The sequence below is a fragment of the Molossus molossus genome, unplaced genomic scaffold (assembly GCF_014108415.1).
Source record: "Molossus molossus isolate mMolMol1 unplaced genomic scaffold, mMolMol1.p scaffold_m16_p_6, whole genome shotgun sequence".
NCBI lineage: Eukaryota > Metazoa > Chordata > Mammalia > Chiroptera > Molossidae > Molossus > Molossus molossus.
This window is the reverse complement of record NW_023425399.1, coordinates 67,473,600-67,496,549: the sequence shown is the minus strand read 5'-3', so window position 1 is coordinate 67,496,549 and position 22,950 is coordinate 67,473,600. Positions and strand designations below refer to the sequence as shown.

The following is a 22,950-nucleotide window of genomic DNA, read 5'->3' as shown; positions in this document are numbered from 1 at the left end:
GTGGCAATTAGTTTCTACAAACAGTTTTGTTTTTTCTCCTCTCCGCTTGGTGGATATATATAAGCACAGGTTAGTATGACATAAATGTTTACATGTCCCATGAGGTTAGGTCAGTTAGGGACTGAGGCACACAACAGACACATGTCCAATAGTCTCCCAGAATTCCAGTGTCTTTACATAGAATGGTTCAGGTAAAAAATCATTTTGAAGGAAATAAACCAGTTTTATGTCCCCCCTCCTTGATCTCATAAACTAATCTTAATAAATTTTAAAAAATCAAAAATTAGCCTTTTAAAAAGTATTAACTTCTTAGAAAGAAGGAACAAGTAGTAAGACATAACGCCCCTGGCTCCTAATATTTCAAGAACCACAAGAGGATAAAGAATAAAGTCCTGCTATTTGGCAAATGCACAATCATGGTTTCTGGTCCTTTAGGATTACATTGATCAGAGATAAATTTATCAAATTCTCTAATATCCTAGCTGGACATGCATTTCCCAGGTTTACTGCAAATTACACTAATTACAATGAGAGCAGAAATCATTTCCTGGAACTATACATTATTAAGAATCATTATATATATTTGCATGAGACCCATAATTGCCACACATGACAGAAATAAGAGAAACAAAACGTACTTGAAAAAGATAGGAAATTAAACTTAATTCCATCATTATGCTTAACTAAAATTTAAGGACTTATATAAGTTTAGTGCTAAAAGTAACATTAACTACAAGTTACCTCAAAATGAGGTTTTTGTTCCAAAGTTTCAGAAATGTGGATTGCTCTACTCTGCTCCTCCTCTGGCTCATGGGAAGCAGTGGCCATTTCTTCCTGTTCCAGGACAGCTTTATCAGCCAACTCCCCCTTTTCCTCTTTAGCCCCCTCCGTCAGAGCAGAGCCCTCCTTCCCTTTAATGCTAGAAGCATCAGCAGATGCTGCTTGTGCTGCAGCATCCACATCATCTCCAGCCGCGTAAGAAGCATCCCCACTTGCATGCACATTCATCACATGTCTTTCCTCCACCAACACAGTTTCCTGCATAACCTTCTCAGTGCTAAGTGGCTGGGGGTGCTGGGTTGTTTCGGCCTCTGTGTCGCTGAACCCCGTCTTGGTTTCTGTTTTCTGCATGGGAGAAGATTGTGGTGTCAGTGCCATCTTTCCATAAACCAAAGGTAAAAAAACAAAAGACGCCACTCACCGGGATGCCTAAAGCCAGTGTCAAGTGCTTATAACCAGAAACACTCATAGAAAATATAAATTAGCTTTCATTCCTCCCACCAGAGTCTTTGATGCCTGCCCTCTGCACCAACACACACATTCAAATCTATGCTGCTACTTCAGCATATCCACAACAGAAACAAAATGCAATGTAAAACACAATTAACAAAAACAAACACCACCACCACCACCAACAACAAAAAAGCAATGTGGCATATTCACATTGGTTTTGGTTGCTTTCTTGGACCTAATAAGTGGTATAAAATGCTTTAAAAAATTAAATGCTATTAAAATTCCTCAACACCATTGCCATTTGAGTATCTGAAATATGTTCTTATAATGGAACTAAATGCATTTGACAGAGACGCCAAGCAGGCGCAAAGGAAAAGAACCGAACTCATCTCTGAGGTGTTTGAGGCAAAGCCTACATGGATGCAACACACACACACACACATGCAGCAAAAAGGCACAAAGAAATAAAGCAAGGCAAATAGGCAGAGTCAGGAACACCAAGGATGGAAGCAAAAGGCCACCTGAACCCAGCTCTGAGAAGAGGAGGAAACCCCTCCTATGAATTCTGTTGGTTTTCTTGCAGACTCTAATAAGCTGAAGATTTCTGAGCCGTCCATGAGCTTTTCACCAGAAGATTGCTTAGTCTGAGTGAACAAAGAAATGGAGAGTCAAGCACAGAGACAGGTACATACACAAGCTCATAACACATTCACAGCTGGTTAGACAAAGTTGGAGGCCGAGGAAAGAGAAAGGAGGGATGAAGGAATCTACCATACACTTTGGGAACGGAAAGGAATGAAAAATAAAATAGCAAATCGAGGTGACCATGAGCTCTTGTTTGGTAAAGCAGAGAGTTATTAGGATTAGGGTGGTGCCGGTTTAAGCAGGTCATTTTTTCCCTTCATTGCAAGCCACAGCAGCGCTATCCCATCTCGGGAACAGGGAGCTGGAGATAAAATGAAAAGTGTTTTAATGCTCACTGGACTAAGGTATTGACTTAATCATGAACAAAAGTAAAAAGCTTGGGTTGGCTGCTCTGAACATAAAGCCAAACAGCAAGAGAAACGGAAAGGTTCGGGGTAGAAGGGTGCTGCCCAAACACGTCATGCTGGAATCCGCCCCGGCGCCGAACGAAAGGCACTGGTTACCACGACTCGGGACGCCGACTCGGTAAGGTAGTGAGCAGTGGCGACGCTGAAGGCCGGTTCCTGGGAGTACCTCCACTCGGACAGGCTCTTCCTCCTGGGCCCGAAGAGCCCCACGCGCAGGGCCTGCCCCTCCGGCGCGTGCTCGGTTTTGCTCCACTGCACGCTGTCCAGGCCCACGTGCAGGGCCGCGTCCCCTCCCGGCCTCCGCGCTTTCTGGGGGTCGTCTTCTTCGGGGCTCTGCCGCCGGGACTCGGCTTCCTTGATGGGAGCCAGGGATTCTGACAGTCTCCGCTTCGGAGTGTGGACTTCGGGTCCTCTCTTGGATTTCTCATCAGTGATGGCTTCCAGGACCTCGTACTCTGTCATGCCAGGGATGATCTTCACTGACTCCGTTTTCTGAAGCGCTTCAAGCCTGGAGGGATGCACTCCCTTCTCTCCCTCCTTAGCTTTTTCCGTCATAGTGACGACTTTTCCGGATACGGTATCATAGGACTTTCCTAGAGTGTATATTTTCTGTTTGCTTTCTTCTTTCAATTGTATTTCTTGGGCCAAATCATCGAAGCTCTGCATTTCAATGGTACTAGATCTTAACATGTCTGCAGGGACGTCACCAGTTCTACTGCTCAAGGTCACCACCTTGTAAGTCACGATCTTTTTCAAATCACCATCAACTACCTCAGTAGGTATTTTGTCTACAATAACCCAATCCTCTGTGGCCTATATTTGAAATATAAAAGCTAAATTAGAAACTCTGATGATATCTCATTTCTAAAACAAGAATCCTTTAAGAAAATCAAGACAAGAGCTAAACTCATGTGACTGTACAGGGCTGGTGTTATCTAGTAATTATTGCTGCAATCTCATCTCATCTGAAATTTATAAGCTCTAACCTTCAATTCGGAATATAGTCTGCATGTAGAGCTGCAATTTCAGATTTTTTAAAATAGAAACATACATTGGTGTTAAATTTTGCAATGTACTTGATCGTATGTTAAACATCTGATTATTCTAGGTTTTAAGATTAAATAACATTGCTGAAGTGGTGGTATAAGTTATTTAGCCTTACTTGTGTGGACACAAAAGGACAGTTTTGATGTGAAACATAACGGTGTACTTCATATCTGTTGTTCTCACAAAGAACTTACCAGCATTCCACAAATTTCTGTGGATAGCATTTCATGTTTGTAAGTTATACTTCCTTATTTAGGAGACCAAGTCCATTATACCACTTATTATCCAACAAATATTAACCGTGTCTGTGTTCAAGGCATTATAATGAAATATTTCCCACTGTTGGGACATTGCTGGATCCTCTTGTAAACAGGCTACAGCGTTCCAATCTTAATTACAACTGAAGTTTATCGTCTCCGAACTTTCTTTGCCACTGTCCTTAGTGTTAGTTCCAGTAAGGCAGAAGAAGTGAACGTTAAGAAACTTGCATTTGGGAAGCCTAACAGCATGTGACAGGCAGTTGACTAGTCTAACAGGTTACAGAGGGAAAAGAAATGAAACCTGGAGTAGATGAGCACCTTGGTTTACATTTTAAACTAGAATGTTTTCTACGTGCATTAATTATCACTGTCTGAAAACTTGAATCTAGAAATATGTGTGCTTTAAGAAAAAGAATTGCAGATTGATCAACATGTTGGTGCTGGATTAAATGAAATGAAGTGAAAAATAACCTCTAGGGTCGATGGGACAGTTTTCTGGAAAATGACTTGAGAGGTAACCACAGAGCCCGCTGAGTCTCCTTCCCGAATTTTCTTTATCACACTTGGCTAGTGGGAAAACCAATAAAAGTTCAGAACTGTCAAAATCATTCAAAGTCACCTAAATTAATATCACATTATGGGTAAAACAAGTGGTGAAAAGTTCCAATAATACTCTTAGAAATGCCCACAAACAGACATAACCATCTAGGAGCAAAAGCCATAAAGAGATGATGGCTACCTGATAACTACTATGGTAAGAAAATTCCTCTTTCTCCACCCCAGAATCTAAGTAAAAATGATATACCTACCTTAGTTTTCAGGAAGGTAAATTTTAAGAAGAAAACAAAACTAAAGACATTTTAATGACACTGCATTTTGAAAAGCTTCCCTTTTGGAAAATTCCTTTATGTTTGTTTTTTTACCTGAGACTCAAGGAATGAAGAGCTTCCCTGCTGCAAAAATATAACTTTTTCAGAAATTTCTCTTTCTTCTTTGGTCTGTTTGAATAAAGGGGTTGGGTTGGAAAAGAGGAAGTAGACAGTTTCCAAAAAGGCAAGTTAGGAGAGAGTTCTTTTATTGTGTTATACAAATACCAGTCATTCTTTTTTCTGAGAAAGCTAATTATTGTTTATTAATTTGAAAAATGGTCTGAAGCCATATCTAAGTTGAATAGTTATTTCCAAAAAGTAACATGATTTTCTGAAACTCTAGTGTTTCTATGACTCAAATATTGTTCATCTCTACGAATACACCGTGTAACAGCAACACAAGGAGTGCCTCGGCATTTGAACAATGGCTACATGTCAGTTCAGTCATCTGCAACACCATAAAAGTGAGTATTAAAAGAAATATTAAGATTAAAAAAAATTAAGGTAGGAGAAAATTCCCACTTCTATTTTTGACAATATTTGATTGTATTTCCCATTTAAGTGCTGCTTGATAAAGAGTCAAGAAACACATACTGGTCACTGCATTAGCTACTAATTTGAATAAACTCAGTTATACTTAGGTTGACTTCTTCATTGTTCCACAAATAAACATAAAATACACTCAAGGTAATAGCTTTATTTGAACTTTTATAACATGGTAAAAGCTTTTAAAAAGTCAAGTTGAAAATATTTTGGTGAAAAATTAGGTATTTCAAATCATGCTTATTTTTATCATATCAAACTGAGAAATGTTAAAGTAAATATGTCATGTTATTCTTTTTATTCCTTTCTTTAGTACTAAATAGGCATACTTTAAGTGGCAATACACTAGTTACTGACTCTATCTCTGTGCACAGCATGCAACTCCACAGAGTATTAACAGAAAGGATATTTTGGAAGATGAATTTAAAAATAACAGAAAGTTCAAATTTTCTAGGAGAATGTTGCTTTTAAAATAAATTCTACTGTTGTAAACAATATAATTTTATGAGAGCTATTTAATAAAGAACAAATAAGACATTTTCAAAGAAAAAAAAAATCCCTGTCCTGCCCCACTTTGCATAAACATACTGGAAGAGACAAAATGTACCATGTGGAATCATTAAATGTGGGTTTTTGTTTGTTTCAATCATAGCCTCTTTTTCAAGCAGGAATAAGAAACTAGAAAGGTCAAAATTATAGGTACTTTTCAGAATACCACTGCTATACCTCTAATTATAATCACTGAGCTAAATATTTTTCCTAAGATGAAAGCTTAAAAAAACAAAACCAGCAGGAGAACAGTGGTATCCAGTGTATCTTGTTATCTGACATCAACTAATTTCAAAAAGGTCTGTGCCTATAACTGAAAATGTCCACACTGTCTGCATTCAGAACTGGGTATGTTCAGTAACAGAAAAGGGTAAGAAAAGGGGATAGATTTTAATATTAAACCTTCTATATGGTCAACCCCAACCCAGTTAATTCAGCTAACAGAGAAGAGCTACTGACAAAAAAAAGTTGATAACTGAAACATTTACTAGTATGACGGGTTAGAATAGAGTCAGATGTATCCTCCAACCATTTTGCTTAGTTACTAAAAAGTTCATCTCTGCAAACTGGGAAAGAAGGCCCTGCACCGGCATGCAAAAGTCAGGGGTGTATTTGCTCTTAGGGCAATTAAGGGTTTCTACAGAGCTGTGGCTCTCACTTCTGCCTGGGCCAGAGGTTTTCAAACTGAGCAGTGCATCGGAATTATGTGGCAAGCTTTTTAAATAATAGTGATGTGTGGGGTGCACCTCAGTATTTAAAACTTTCCCCCACACAATTTTAACATGCACTTAGAGTTGCACCCCAAGACCTCGGTGGAAAATCAGAGAAGTCAGATTCAGAGGATGGAGGTGATTCTTCCTGTTCATAAATAGATGATCCCTCGTGAATGGGTTTTTGTCCAATTTGAGGTTCTTCTAAAACCTGACTAGCAAAAGTATAGCTTGACCAGAAAGCAGACAAATGCACAAACAGAACAATTCTAGTTATTCACGGCAGTTATGTTCTATAAAGTCACTACAAACAATGAATTAGTGAATGCTGCAACACTGACCCATTGGGAAAATACAGGATTAGGTTCCTGTGAACCTCTGGCCACATCAAGACATAACTTTGTTTTATATGTGCTTCTGTATAAAGATCTTATACTCACAGTGAACAACACTCTTAACGTAGTCATGTAACAGGTAGTTTCCCATAAAGCACTTCGCAGCCCTCTAGTGCTTAGCTGAACATTAGACCACTTCACTACTATGCCTGGGGGCCATTTTTAAACAGCAAAATCACCAGGAAAACACAAAAAAGCAAAAACGTGGCACTTAAATAGGCCATGTAAAGGACACTTGTTTACAGTATGAGCTGAAACAAGAAAGCAGAACACTGTCTTTCATCCTCAGCTGGGAACATATGCACTGAGCTACTCAGATTTTTGACCACCCAAGTCTGTCTGCAAGTGATGGTGAGAGTCTGTTAACATTGATTCTAGGGTGACAATAAATTTTAGTGAGTAAGCAACTGTGCAAATATGGAATCCATGAATGAGGACGATGGACTGTACTAAGCTTACACACCTGTAAAACCAGCTACATTAAAAAAGGAGAACACTATTGGCACGGTGTGGAAACTTTTAATATTTAAGTAACCACAAAGGAATATGCCTCTAACGTGGACTAGGCCGAGGTGATCACAGGTTGTCATGAGAAGTAACTGTGGAAAGATGATGTACCTGGAACTCTTCACATACCACACATCTACCCTTCCTATGTTTCCTGGGCCCTACAGGTGCATTTGTCTATTTTCCAAAGTTAATGAGCACTGATATTATCTGCTACTTTGGGTCATATCTTTGCTATTTGACTGCTAATAAGTCAAATATTTGAAATTTGAAACTAGTGGCAATAAAATTCTCATATTATAGTAAACATACATAATACTCTTAGAGTATCATTACCATTACTAGCTCAGTATTTGTACTTCTCTTAATTTTCTTCTAATCATAAACATGTAGCATTTTATAGAAATATATTTACTGCCCTGGCCAGGTGGTTCAGTTGGTTAGACTGTTGTCCTGTACACCAAAAAGGTTGTGGGTTGGATCCCTGGTCAGGGTGCATACTAGAGGTTTTTAATTGATGTCTCTCTCTCACATTGATGTCTCTCTCTCTCAATCTCTCCCCATCCTTTCTCTTTACAAAAAAAAAAAAATCAATGAAAATGAAAACATATCCTCAGTTGAGGATTAAAAAGAAACATTTACTTATGAGTTAAACACACCGTAGATAAAGGAAAAAAAATGGTCACATTAAAAATCAGTCATAGATTTCTTTTCTGTATTTTATCACCAAGATTACCCAAAAAATTCAACTAAGCTTGTGGGGGGTCACTGAATCAAAATTTCTTCATCCTCTGACACAAACAATATTGCTTTATTTGGAATGTCAGTTTTAAAAATTAAATTATTTCCTTTTAGGAATAACTGAACTTTCTAAATTGGTCAATTACTATTTACTTATTTAAAGAGGGACATAGTAAATAACAGAATGATATCAAATTAGTAATTTACTTAAAAAATACCTCCCTTCTAAAATAAAAATCTTTTGGTTATGTTTGTAAGTGGACATGTTTTGTATATGCCTAACTGGGAGGATAAAATGATCTTTTGCACTTTTCACAAAACACAAAACAGAAGCCATGGTCCTAATACAGAAACTGGCAAGAATTTAGAGCACACAAACTTTCTGGATTGTTCTTAGGGCCCTCAAGTGGAGTATAAAGTTGGATGTCATCAAGAGTCCTGGACAAGGGTTAGAAGGGAGCCCCTAGGCCACTCTGCCCAGCCCTAAGGTCAAGGGAAATATGCCGAGCTCTGACCCCCCTACCCCCCAAGGACTTCTCTTCCTCTTGGACTTGAAACTCCTTAAGGATGCTCTTTCTGAGCTCCTTTGATAACCAGGGTTAATCAGCGTGGTTTTGAAGTCCTTTTTCACGTCCAGCCAAGTCTTTCTACAGTTCCCTCTGTTTGTGGTGGTGGTGGAGCACTGGAGCACAGCCTCTGCCTAACAACTTACGAGACACTGGAAAGCAGTTACTAAGCCAGCCTTCGGTTTTCTCCAGTCTAAATAACAAGCTGCTTTACTCTTCTGCAGAGGACATGTTTCCAACCTTTAATCATTAAAATCAAACAAACAAATGCTTCCTTGCGCAGCTTCTCTGCACTAACACAGAAAAGGCATTAACATCCAGGGGAAGTTCACTATGTTCAAAGTATCACCTTTTCAAGTTATTAATGTTTTCTGGGTTCATCAATGTCATCCTCTAAGAATTAGAGGATTTAATAAGTGAAAATAATATTTTTGCTAGTCTAATGGCCTAGCCTTCTAAAGTCCCTTGTTTATTAGCACCAACCATTGACTTCTCTAAACATCCACCTAAACTTCATTTAAAGTGGCTACCACCTACCATGTCCCTTACTAACAGACTGGGAAGAGGCATGGCTTTTTTGGTTTGTTTCCATTATGGCTATTTATTTTTTGTTTTTGGAACTTAATCCAGTGTCTGCCATTCTCAGAGCCAAAATGATCTTCCTTATTTCCAACAGAGATAGTAGACATACAGTAAGCCAAACCTGACCAATTATAATGCAATTTTATGCAATCACAGTTAACAAGTGGTATTCTTACTAATGCAGGGACTACAACATTTAAATCAATTGGAATATGACATTTTTGTCTCTTGAAACTCAAGTAATCTGAAATTTGTGTTTAATGGTAAAGAAATACTTTCATTAATTCTGTAGAAAGGGGCCCTTCACAAAATAATTCAAATAGATATATGCTTCATCGCTTTTTAGCTAGGATTGCAACTGTCATGAAGCTAGCATAATGGTTGTGGTCACTTTTGATAAATAACTCTTGAAGGAAGTTTTAAAAATGACCAAAATGAGTATGATTACATTCTTTTTTTTCACTGCAAGGACCCAAGCATCGCAAGTTTAAAGAATTTTTCTCCCATAAAGGCTGAAATTTTAATTTCTTCTGTTTCAGCTTCCTGGACAAATATCTCACAATAATGGAGTCTTGATAAGAAATTGATCAATACGATGCTAGAAAAATGCAGCTTTAAATAACTTCTTTTGAAAGACAGGTAAAGAAAGGTAATGTCTAATCATTGACAGATTAGCACCACTGCTATTTGTGGGTCCCACAATGTAAACACCAAAGTCACTAACACCAGCTGAACCTCCCTACACTCTGGCTGCAATTTAAAGAGAGCTTTCTTATATAGAAGTGTCTCACTTAAAAAGATATTCTGGCCTTACTTTCCCTACTAAAAATCAAATAAAAACTAGTTATAAATCAGTTAAAATACCAGTTATATGTATAAAATTCAGTTATAATAAAAATAAAATACTGATCATATCAGTAAAAGATTGGTGTAGTATTCCCAAAATGAAGTATGTCCTGACATTCTATCAACTTCAGGTCACCATTTAGTCAGACATTAGACAACCTGAATAGGCCTCATCTTGCAAATGATGAGAAGAACTAATAAGTTTTCAGGGCATTTCTTAATGCAGCTGAAGACGCATATTCAGAAAAAGTGTCAGTTCATTAGGATTGCACCTCAGTTTCTCTTGGCTGTGAAAACTAGGTTTAACAGTTAGAATAAGCCGATGTGCACTGTAACTTCCGTGGCTCCTAAGCACCATCTGATGTGACTGACCCACTCCTTAGCCACCTCATCCTTTTACTTTTCAGCTTTTATTTGGAGCACTGAGTATGTCAGCTCAGGTTACACATAGACAAGTAGTGAGATTCTCTACTCAGAAGCTTGCCAAGTCCTTTCCCCAGGCACAGACCCAGTAGAGAAGTGAGTCTAGTGAAGAGGAGACAACCAACAGCCTGAATACTGACCTCTTCAGGTACAAGTGGTTCTATCATGGGTGCATCCTCCTGCCTGGCGGCTAGTCGGACTGGGGAGGTAGAAAGCCTCTTTTCCCATTCATTCATGATGGCAGTGTCTGTGGAGGTTTCTAAAAAGGTTCTTTTCAGCTCACTAATATTGGTTTGATGTTTCATCAGGTCCTCTTGAGTTTTATCTAGCTCCTATATTCAGAACATAAAGAATCCAACAGTCAACATTTTACATTTATTTCCCTTTTAGCTCTCTCTCTCTCTCTTTTTTAAAAGCAATGTCAATTTCATTAGTAGTCAAAACAAAAGTTTTGATTATGGCTCATGACACTAACACAAACACTCTGGTGAAAATGTGCTATTTCCAAGGAAAATAGAAGAAAAATAAATCTAGTTCACGCAAGCATAAAAATTAAGAGTTTTAAAAGGTAAACTGTAAAGCATGTAATTCACATGTAACCAGAGAGAATTAAAATAAATACACACACAGGAAAAGAGAGAGGAAGGAAATCAGAGAAGGGTGAGAAGTCATCCCCACTTATTCATAGGTGAGAGCACACAGTTCATGCATCATGGTGAGAGCCCACAGGTACTCCACAAAAAGAAATCAACACACACAAACATGCACTGGTATATATGCATACCAACCTCTAACATAAGATTACTATGTTTGACATACACATTTTCACCCTTTATTCGCTTAATCAGACTATTCTGAAAAAAGTGGAGAAGAAAGGGAAAGGTAAGGGACAGGGTAGTCACTGGAATAAATGCCATCCTCCACACTGCACCAACACGGTAACTGTCTATGGAGCATGCTGGAAGACTTGAACACCACAGACGAACAATGGCTTATCACACATGATTTTTGCTATTATTTTATTTTTCATTTTCTACCTGTGCCTTGAGCTCTGCATCTTCCTCCTGGTCCGACTGCCAGCATCAAGAAAGAGTGGGAAATAAAGTCTTACCATGCAAATGACTTTGACACTGAAGAACTACGGTCTATATAAACCTGCCAGGACAGCCACTAGTCTGCTCTTGCTTACGAATGCTATTTCTTCTATGCAAACCACAACATTCTCACACATAAAGTACAAAGCTTCACAGGAAGGCAGGAGTAAAAGACTCCTTGCTCTGTGGGTCTTTGCCACTTCCACCTGGGGACTTCCGAGCGTGATGAGTGTACACACGTGCTTGGGAGGGGACAGGATGTGCCTGCTGGGCTGTCCTTAAACATGAGAAACGGTTCAGGAAGCATGGGGAGCCCCATTAAAATTCAAATTCATAAGAATGGCTATGATTCCCCAACAATAAGAACTCCTTTGTAGTGTATGAATCCTCACAGTAATCCTATGAGGTTAGTTATTATTATCACCAATTTGTAGGCCAGAGAACAGAGGCTCAAAAAAATTTAACAGAAGGGTTCTCACATCTAAAGACTTCTTGAAACCTGTAATTTCTGGAACCCGTATACTTAAGGAAAAAAACAACTTGGGAGGGCAGAAGAATTTCTGTGGGGTAAGAACATTTTTATAAAAATCAACCATCATTAATATTTTTGAGTTTTAAAAACTCAAAATGTAGACAGCACAATTTTTGAGTTTTTAAAAAATACAAAATATTTACCTAAATGCAATTTTGTTATCTTTTTTTTTTCTTCTAATTTCAAGGACATGTCTAATCTTTGAGCTGGTATCCGAGTACCCAAACTAGGTAAGTAGGCCAAGCCACATGTGCTGGGCCCAGAGTAGAACCATAGGCGAGAAGAGGGAGAGGCCTGAGCAGTGGCTGGAAGCAAGTCGGTCTACCTGGGTCTCAGTTTCCTTATCAAACAAGAGGACAAGACCGCCTACCCAGCATGCCCCACCCTGCACTGCTATAATGCTGGTTCCTGAAAGAAAAGGGGAAGTGTTTAAAAAGCATGAGAGTGCACAGGTAACTAACAGTGCAGGTAACATGCTAATTCTTAAGTGTGTGGCGGGTTCACACCTCTTTATTTATTTTTAAGTCTCACAATCTACCTGTGTTCCATGTATTTGTTTTCATGCTTCAGATGTTCTACAACAAAATTCTTAAGTGGTATATAAACTTAAAATATTATTAAAATATACTTAATTTATAGCACTTAGGATTACAATGAAATTTATTAAATATATTAACATGTAGCTACATGTAACTAATAATTCTTATAAAATCAAAATGTACTGTTATATTTTGTCACAGATATTAACTTTTTAATAAATTTACATAATTATAGAAATTTAAATTAGCAACTCATAGAGAAGATTTGAAAAACAACGAAAGCCACACACACACATACACACACACACACACACTGTATCCTAAAGATTTAATAAAATATTTAATATTAATAAAGATTTAATAAAGTATTATTTGGGGTTTAAATATATATCAGTATCCAGTCAATAAGCTCCTCCCCATTCATCATGGTTAGATATGTAAACAGCCTCTCATTTCAGATAGGGGACTATATTCAAAATAAGTATTATCAGTTTAGCCAAATGGTTCTCAAAATGTGATCCTAACTAAAATGGACAGAATCACCATGGTCTGGGGACTTTTCAGAAATGCAAATTCCCCATCCCCACCCCAGACCTCCTTCTGAATGAGAAACATGAGATGGGACCCTCCAGAGGATTCTGATTCAGGTCAGAGTGTGAGAACCACTGGTCTAGGCAATAGAAAATATTTAATCCTTACTGTAAAGGTTAGAAATCCTCTCCACCCTAAAAGCTAATATACAAAGTTCCTAAATGCAGAGCCACCATGCTCAGTTATCACACCAACCTCAGTGGCAGTGGTTTCCCCATCAGCCGCGGTGTCCGTGCGCTCGCTGTCGGTCTATAGATCACAGAAGTGATCAGGTTCCAGGAGGAAGGCAGGAATAGAAAACAAACCCATCTGGTTAAATGGGGCAGGCCAAAGAGTTCGTTCCCTTTCTCTGTGATCAAATCATACTACCTTCCCACAAGAACGCAGGGTCAAGCAAAAGCAAAAGCAAGGCCAGAGCTAGGTTTCCCCAGCGGAGTCACTCAGAGGAAGACAAGCGGCAGGCAGTCTGCGGGAACCGCAGAAACTGCATTTAGCCAATTTGACCCGTCTGGTTTTGTCTCAGGAAAACCAATTGTCCTTTTCCCCCCTTTTAACTAAAACCCCAAAGAAGATCTCCTAAAAATTAATGTAAATAAATTTGATGTCTATATATGTTTTTTATTCTAGTAATATTTCATACATTTGAAAGGTAAATTAAAATTATTTAAATAAAAAGCTACTATAACAGTCACTGGACTTTCAGCTCCTCATTTATACCATTTTGATCATTTACATCCACTGAGGACCATCAGGCTGTCTGCATTACCTAGTAATTACAAAGAGCACATGCCAGTGGCTCACAGGCACAGGTCTTCTGTAAGCAAAAATGTGACTCAACCTTCAAGTAGCTTTGCTAACTAGGAATTTTTAAGATTATATGATGTGTTTATTTTGTGCCATCCTCCAATATAAAGAGATATATCAAAGTATGTATTGAAACATCTCATCCTCTCCCCCCAAAACCCATGGAATGAAGCAAATAATAATAGTATTTTTTTAAAAAAGAGAGAGAAACATCTACTTGGAAACAAATAAAACAAAGCACAGCATTTGTCAGAGCCTAGGTTTTCAGGGGAGAATTATATCAGTAATTTCAGGACTGGTTTTTAATGTTTCAGAGGGTTATGATTTAAAAGAAAAACTATTTTCTCTGGAGGAGAGAAGAGCCATAGCCATTGAAACTAGGACAGCTAAATGCCCTAATACAATATTAACTGACTTTCCTTTCACAAACATCAACTAAGTATTATTAAATTCCCTTGAGCAAAGATGTGTTATTAATATTTTGAAAACAAAAATAAAAACTGGGGGCTCTAAGGTTGTGAATCTGCCTCAAGAGAACCTCTCGCTCCCAAGAACAAGGAATGTCAGGAAGAGATGATTGGGCCAGTGTTGTTTATGCTCACATAACTCTGCTAGACAGATTTCTTGGCACTAACCCAAACTTTCATTTTATATATTCCTAAAAGGAGATGGAATTTGTGCAGTGGTGCACCTGAGGTCACCATTCTGGCCACCTGTGACCATGTTTTAAGTGGAAAATAACTTTCAGTAGGTTGGTAAAGAAAGTGCGTTGATATATTTTCATGACCTGACCACCTTAGCAACCTCGGGGGTCGGGGGATGGCTATTAATTTTCTTGGGTGATCATTGCTATGGCATTACCATGGCTTTACCTAGTGACAATCTAGGGAAAGGTCAGTCTGAATTAGGGAGAGATAGGTTATTGTCCAAGGGTACAGAATAATTCAAAATCTTAAACTTTCAAGAACAAATAAGAATGACTTGTGCTCAGTACGCTAACTAATTGTGTCCAATATTTTAAAAGTTCATGAAAGTATTTCTCCTCCTACCTATTATTTTCCTGTGGCTTTAAATTTTACATCAGGAACTTTCCAAGCATCTTGGCTTTAGATTACAATTGTGGTGAAGTGTGAGGGGTCTGAGCTCAAATCTTGCTATTCAAATCTGTGACACACTGGGCACATTTCATGTTTTAATCCCAATTTCCATCTAGTAAAACGGTGAAAATAACCCTAACCATATCAAGCAACGGATACTAAGTTATTTATATGATGTCTGACATACACAAAACTAAAAATACCTAAAATAATTGTAAAATATACCACTATTTTTCCTAGATATACACAAATAAATAATAGCTGAGGCCATTCTAAACACCCTCAAATTCCTACTTAGCACCTAGTCAGTCAGCCACTCAACAAACAGAGTGCCTGGTCAATAAACAGTTAATAGTTAATAAATGAAGTTATAAAGGCTGAATAAAAGCTTTTACAGCAACTGTTACTAAACAAAACTGCAAAATGTATAGCACATCATGAACTATCACATAATAAATACTATGTTTACACAATTTAGAATGTTAAAATCAAATGATCAATTTTCCTCCAGATTTGATTTTATCTTTTTGTTTTTTGCATTATCAAAAAATTCCTCAGAAATTCACATGTAATTACATTCTATGGTATGATGAGCTAAATTCATCTTATGTTTCTTGATAGACAATTTGATATACTGTCCCTTCTTATTTGACCATTCTGAAGGTACAAAAGAAAAAAAATTATTGGCCAACAGCTTCACGTTTGAAATGATTAAGCCTTTCTACACTGGGCTTGACTCTGGAGAAAGGCCAGAACTAATTAATTAAGCCACCACAACGGGTGAAAAATGTAAGCAGTGATGATAAAATATTTAAGAATTATGGCCATTAGTTATTTTGCAAAATGGAAGTCACAGAGCTGACCTGTATGTTTCGAAGTTACCCAGTTTAGCTGCCAAAGTGCTTGAGGCCTGGAGAATGAAACAGGCCATGTAAACAAATGAGTATTTTTTTTTTAACTGAATGACCTACATATGAGTTCTCCAGCTCAGCCTGAACTAAAGTGCACAGCTCTGAACACTTGGCATTAAGAGATGACACTGAACAGATGGCCAAATATGAGGTCTTGTGTCAGGAGAGCTGCCCTAGCTGGCCGAGGCTGCAGAGGAGGGCTGAGGAGACTACAGCAGCCAGAGCTGGTTCAGGGTCTGAGAGGTTTGCAAAGACAAGGAGAGTCACGTACTGGGAAGCTCCAGTCCCGCAGCCACTAGCTTGCAATGAGTACTGCTGTGATTTGTTTTGCCGATGTAATGCAGACATGCCCAAGTTGAACACTGATGCTCATGCATTGATTACAACAAGATATACACCCTGGATTAGGCACAAGGTCTGTGTGGTTCGCTACACATAAGTTCAGTTATTCAGAATCCAGAAAGTATAAAATGGCAATCTTTCTGCTTTATATTAGCCTGATGACTAACTCCATTGCTAAAGGAAAAATCTATGGCCCAGTTGGAAACAGCTATAGTCTTTGTAGATAAAATTGTGTTCTTAACTGTTGTATGTTCTAGTCCTATATTATTTGATAATATTGCCACTGTGAGAAAGAGTGCTATTAAAGCCTAAAATTTAAACTATTTTTCTCTTAAAATATTTTCCATGTATGAAAATGGTTATACATATATTTGGAACTTAAGTCACATATGACCCAAGATCCTTGAAAAGGGCTCTTAGGCAATATTAAATTGAAAAGCTTAAATTTTTATTTCAAACATCTGTGAAGCCATTCCCATTTTTTTTTCCTTCTGCTGCAAGGAAATGGTCATAATACCACTAAATATAGATACTTACATACCCTGGCAATATTATATACTCACAGGTGCAGCTCACATGATTTCTAGCTGAGCAAAAACTGAAAAGACTTTCTTTTTATAATGTTGCTCTTTGTAAAAAAAAAAATTTTTTTAATGCCAGGAGTGCTAGGCTTGTCTCTTGCCCCCAAACCCTTCTTTTGTGGGAACAGAAGAGCTGGAGGGGTCTGGGAGGTGTGGGCAGGAGGGTAGTGACAGCCAGGTGCCTCTGTTGGCAGGTTCTGTTCTTCTCCCCTGTGCTGTATTTGAAGCCTGCAGAAAGAAAAACTGCTGGGCTGTTCATACAGCTATGGAGTGGTGGGAAAGGAGAGCAATTAAGAGGAAAAACTTCTGGCTACAATGTCAGTTCGCCCAATGGCTTGGATGAGGGACAGGAAACAGGTAGTATGACTTCATGGATGGAGGCTGAAAGCCACAGAAGCACATCCAGCTTCCCTGGCCTTGTCAGCCTGCCTGAAGGGGTGTGGGGTTTGGGGCTTATGGTGGATTTGAAAGAATCATCCAACGTACGCATTGGCATTGCTAGTACTGATGAAATTTCAACTCATTTTTACAATGTATAGAGACCTTATGTGAATCTTTTCCTGACTGTGCTTGAAAACTGGTATTTTCAATGGCAGTTCTTTCTGGTCCTGTTTCCAGCCCTACCAATGACTGATGTTATGTGTGCATTTTAAACTGCTCAAACCTCCTTTCTGACCCAAAACATCCATGGACTCTGGCTCCCCTCTGTGAGTAACAAGGACAGCCTGGCAATGACAACAGAAGATAGCAGTGGGGACATTTCAGAATCTCCAGGGATGAGACGCATTCACAATTTTGTGTCATCAGCTGATGATGATGACTCAGCTCCTATAGTGGTGTTCTGTCCCATCTCATCTTGAGGAGCATTTCTCTAGACCAGTGATTTTCAACCAGTGTGCTGCAAGAATTTTTACAACATGTAGCACCTGACTATTTAGTCAGGGGCACTGACCTCTTTTTCCTTCGATTGTCAAATAAAAAATGACAACAGCCAATGCCGACACAACAGCTGTGAATGAATCAAAATTATACCCATATTTTTTTGGTCAGATTGGCAAAAAATATGATTTTTGGTGTGCTGCAGAATTTTAGTAATTAGTTTATGTGTGCCATGAGATGAAAAGGTTGAAAACCACTGATCTAGACCATATCATGAAATCAGGATACAGTAAGTCCTCACTTAACATTGTTGATAGGGTCTGTGACTTTAAGTGAAATGATGTATAATGAAACCAATTTTACCATAGGCTAATTGATGTAACAAAATTCAAATTCCTATGGCATCTCATCAACATTATAAGGAAAAGATGTTGAATGAAACTCTATTTGAAAATCAGCTGTACATTTTAGTAACACTCCCTAAATCTAGACGAAAGTTATGTATCTATCTGTGTGTAATTTACTTTATTAAATGGTAACTGAACAAAACCGTTAACTTAGCCCTGATTGTTACACAGCTACCAGGTTATTTAGAATTGACTTCTGGTGGAATCCTTCACCACGTGTGTAATTCAGTGGGTAGCAGAATGATTCCAGGCTGGGCTCAGACTGCTACATCCACATGGTGTTGTGCCTAACCCTGGGGCTAGGTTGTTCCCCCAACACACAAAATCTCTTCACAGATTGGCACAGACAATAAATGAGGCTCTGAAAGTAGGACCACTATCGCAGCAGCCATCTAACACTGTTTCGGACCAAAGCCCCAACCACGACAGGGAAGTGTGTTCTATGCCGAGGTACACACCTCTTCCTCTGAACTGTCACTCGGGTCATTGTCTAGTGAGGCAGTCAAGGAGGCCGCCTTGGGCTCCAGGTAGCAGAGGCACATAGCCAGAGGGAAGGAGAGAGTGAGGGCATATGGCACTGAGAAGGAGGCGGAGAGCAGAAAGAAAAAGATGAAGAGGAAACAGGGTACGAGGGAGGGTGAGCGAATCGGGAGATAATGCTGCAAGCTCTGGGGGAGGAGGTTGGTTTCAGACAGGTTGGGAAAAGAGAGGTACCCATCGTCATCTAGAAGAGAAGGGAATGACTCAGGGAGCTGCAAGGAGAAGGAGAACAGGGTGGCCCCTCTGCCAGTTTGCTGTTTGTAGCTAAAAGCCACATCTTGGTCCCCTAAGTGTGGCTTCCCTTTGCCGTCAGAGTCCATGGAGGGCTCTCTGGGCGTGGGCAGGGTGTCTTTAGAGGGTTTGAAACCTGGAGGCTGGTGGTCATTCTCCTTACACCTCCTACGGAGCTCTGTGGGAGATGTGGGGGGACAATGGACTGATGAGGGGGACAGGGGACATGAGTCAGTGCCAAGCCCAGGTGACTGATGTGAAAGAGACAGAGAGAGACAGAAAGCAGCAAACAGAGGTGCAAAAGGACAAAAAGAAAACTGCAATTAGTCAATTTTCTTATGGGTATCAATATAAAATTGTAAAACAAGAATTTCAGCACTAGGGTTATTCACGAATTTTAAAGTACTCAAGCTGCATGCCAACGCTGCCACGGATGGCTACCGTTTCCCCGCCAGACCATCAAACCGAGGTGGGTTTCTTCAAATGGTCAGAACGAAGGTATCTGGGGCAATCTCAAAGTCTACATGCTTCACATGTTCAAAACATCTTGTTTAGATCAACAACTCTAGAAAGTTTTAGGGTTTTGAGAGTAAATATAACTCTGAAAACTTAAAATCAAGACTTTGAATAGCTTCTCCTGATCTCTAGCTAACAGATCTGTTACTGTGGTTCAGATGGATTAAAAATAAAAATGAATGCAAATTTTGATTATGTAAAAAGAAATCTGTAGCATTACCTTTCCCTGGTTAGTCAATTACATGCAAAACAGGTGAGCTTCCAAATAAAAAAGTTTCTGGCCCCACTCCTATGTGACAAGCAGTTCCAATTAGTAAATTCAATAATTAGCATTTTAGGAAGTCTGACTCTCCACAAAAAATTGAAGTTCCTTTGAAAAGTCTTATTTTGACTCATTTATTTATGATGTAAATAGAACTTAAACTCCTAGTGGTTTCAACAAGCTAACAAGCAAAAACAATATGTTTTCTGGTAACAAGTATCTATTTGTGGGCCATGAATTATAGAAAAATATAATTTCCCAGTCTTCACGTTTTTCTTAGCAGTTAAAACGTATGTTGAACTCCCCTGGTTTGAGCTCTCAAGAGAATGACAAAGGCAGGCAACCCCACAAGGTGCGTCCCAGTGAGCTCCGGCTTCTGTGGGAAAGTGAGGCTCTTCAGGCCCCCTCTGGGCCTGGCATCTGAAAGGCCACCACGAGTCTCCTCCGCAGGCGGCAGAGGGCTGCTAAGTGAGGACAGGAAGAAGGAAAGCAAGCAAGTACCCCAAAGGACCTGGGCAAAGCGCTGAAGCTGCTGCAGCACAGGAGTTCAGTCGAGGTCACACAGAGCCTGAAGATAATTAGACTTCTGCTGCTCTCTGTGACACTGAGTGTGTGTGTGTGTGCGCGCGCGCGTGCACACAGACTCATGTTTTTCCCAGTGACCTGACAGCATGGAAATGACCTAACCTCCTCTGTGGTGGCTATCTAATTCTGACTTGGTAACTATAGGGACAAGGGGTAAGAAAAGGCACAAATGAAATTATATCATGGATATATTAGAATTTAGAATTGTCTTTTTAGTATTAGACAAGTATGTCTTTTCCTAACACTCACGTGACACTAAGCATTGTGTTTTAAACAAGACCCTGCTCAAATCTCATTCAACTGAGAATAATGTATAAATTATAAACTGACTTCTGCATGTAGATTATTGTTCCTGCAGTGGCAAAGGCCACCCACTCACCTGGGATGATCATAGCTGGGAAACACGCTTCCTCTCAAAGGAATAGAGGGACTGTTGTTCAGTAACTATTTTTAGTAATACATTTCATTTTCTTTAAAAAATAAGTACCCTCTATGTTACGTTTTGAAGAAGAAGAAAAATTAAGGTGTAAGCTTTCCTGTTGCTTATTAACGTGGTTCTTAAAAAACAGCTTCGCACTAGAAAATGAAGACAGGCAACCACCTACTTCAGCACTCGGTCTGGGTCACAGCCCTTCTGAGTCAGAGTGCTGGCTTCCCAGAGACTCAGACTATGACAGTTCTAGTTTTCTCTGCCGATTTTATTTTCCAATGGCATAAATGGAACAAAGTAGCGAATGCTTCATGCTATGTCATATGTGAGCAAATTGCTGATATTTAAAATCAAATAAAGTGAGACTGCCTGGATCTGTTTTTGGAGCAAACTAAGTCATTTCTATGCGCCACTTAATCATATTTTCACATCCATGAAAATCGTATGTTGGCATGGGTGATTTTAAGAAATCATGGAACACATTTGCTGTTCAGGTACACTATCTTTTCTTCATGTCCTATTTAAGACCTGCCTTGACTTAACTGAAAGGAAGAGTATAAAAACAAAATTCAGAACAAAGTGCATTTTAACAGCACAAGTGATCCTAACAATTTTGCTGTCATAACCTATCCTGTTTGGCAAATAATTTTATCCTAAAAAAGAGACACACTGGGTCATTTGGAATATCCTACCATAACTATAACAATGACAGGTTTTTGTTGGCATACCCTTTTAGCTATCACTGTTAAATTCTTGTCAAAAGGCGTATTTTTCTATAGAGTCCCAAGGAGTGAGTCCCTGCATATCAATCTATATCTGAAGAGCCTATGTGCAAAATAATATTTTTGAATCAAATTTACACAGGTTTTAACACAGCTGTAAGTTATACAGCATTTTTATTCTGCTATTTCCTTCCACTCTGTACTGTGCACACTTTTCCCCCACTGCTGTTATTATGTATAAACCTCCCAATGTTGTTGGACTTTCACGGAGCCGCCCTGCTACATACAAAACCCATAACCAGAAGTAGATTATCTGCTTGGCTTCTGACTTTTATTTTTCTAAAAAGTTGCTGTATGGTGCTGGACCACCAAAAATAAACATCGCATTTTAAAAAAATTAAATTTTGGGTAAAATGAAGTTACAAAATTTAATGGAAAAAACACCTTGGAGAAGTTGCTGCCAAATTCACTTTCCATGTTCCCTTGCCACCTTCTGCCTTAATATCACTTTTCAAAACATGCCCAGTCACTACTTTGATGAATAGATTATAATCACAAGAATAAGAAAGGAGAAACACTATAAATACACAGGCTATGGTCACTCAATTACCTGCAGTCAGAAGAATGGCAATGTCATTATACTACAAAAATATACACTCCTTGGGTAGGAGAATGGGGCCAGAAACAAAGAAAACAGCTTTAGTGATAGCTCTGAATGTGAGCCCAAATAGAAAAGTGTAATAGGCCAGTAAAAGTACTTTTAAAAAATACAGATAAGACAGCTGTTGAAAGTCTAATGTAGCACAACAGTTGTTAAATTAAAAAGGCTCAAAAAGTTCAAAAGGAATCTTTCAGAGGAAAAATGTTGACACAGGAATAATTTAAATTTGACCATAAATGTGACTTAAGCTCTGGCTAGTGTTGCTCAGTAGTTAGAGCATCGCCTATGCACCAACGGGTTGTGGGTTCAATTTCCGGTCAAGGGCACGTACCTGGGTTGCAGGTTCAATCCCAGCCCCAGTCAGGGTGCACGTGGGAGGCAGCCAGTCAATGTGTCTCATATCAATATTTCTCTCTCTCTCTTATTCTCTCTCTCTCCCCACTCTGAGCCCCCTCCCCACCTCTACTCTCTCTAAAAATCAATGAGAAAAATATCCTCAGGTGAGGATTAACAACAACAAAAATGACTAAGCTGAAATCTGAATTAGCCTAAGTCTTAACACATTCCTGACTTATATTCTCAGTACTATTTAGCAGTTGTCTAAAGTTTGAGCAAGCTCTAGGAGGCAGCCTGGGAGATGTACCTTTCCCTCGTGCCGTACTGCTGTGACCGGAGTGGCTTCCTCCGCCTTTTTCCGTCTGTCCTCTTCCTCATCACGCTCCTCCTCGGCCTTTTTCTCCGGAGTCACAGTGGTGATCAAGTTGGTCTGAGAGATGCCCTTTGTTGTGGTGTACTGGCCAGTACCAACCTCTGCAGCAGACACAGAATCCTTCATGTATATTTCATGGTTCTCATTCACTGATGCTAAAAGCAAATACAATTGAAGAAATTAAGTCTGAAATC

General features: G+C 39.1%; 1 protein-coding gene across 4 annotated transcripts in view; it reads right to left on the bottom strand.

Annotated features, from left to right (window-relative positions):
- Nucleotides 1–22,950, bottom strand: part of EPB41L3 (erythrocyte membrane protein band 4.1 like 3) — a 198,706-nt gene that overhangs the window by 4,795 nt on the left and 170,961 nt on the right. For 3 of the 4 annotated variants that reach the window (XM_036244576.1, XM_036244579.1, XM_036244578.1), the window contains exons 12-19: nt 22,691–22,911; nt 13,275–13,328; nt 11,361–11,396; nt 11,112–11,177; nt 10,464–10,655; nt 4,516–4,590; nt 1,755–1,877; nt 742–1,125 (exon numbers count right to left, since the gene is read on the bottom strand). In XM_036244576.1, the coding sequence (XP_036100469.1) occupies nt 742–1,125; nt 1,755–1,877; nt 4,516–4,590; nt 10,464–10,655; nt 11,112–11,177; nt 11,361–11,396; nt 13,275–13,328; nt 22,691–22,911 (1,151 nt within the window). The remainder of the gene's footprint in view (nt 1–741; nt 1,126–1,754; nt 1,878–4,515; nt 4,591–10,463; nt 10,656–11,111; nt 11,178–11,360; nt 11,397–13,274; nt 13,329–22,690; nt 22,912–22,950) is intronic. The other variant, XM_036244580.1, reaches the window with a different exon arrangement.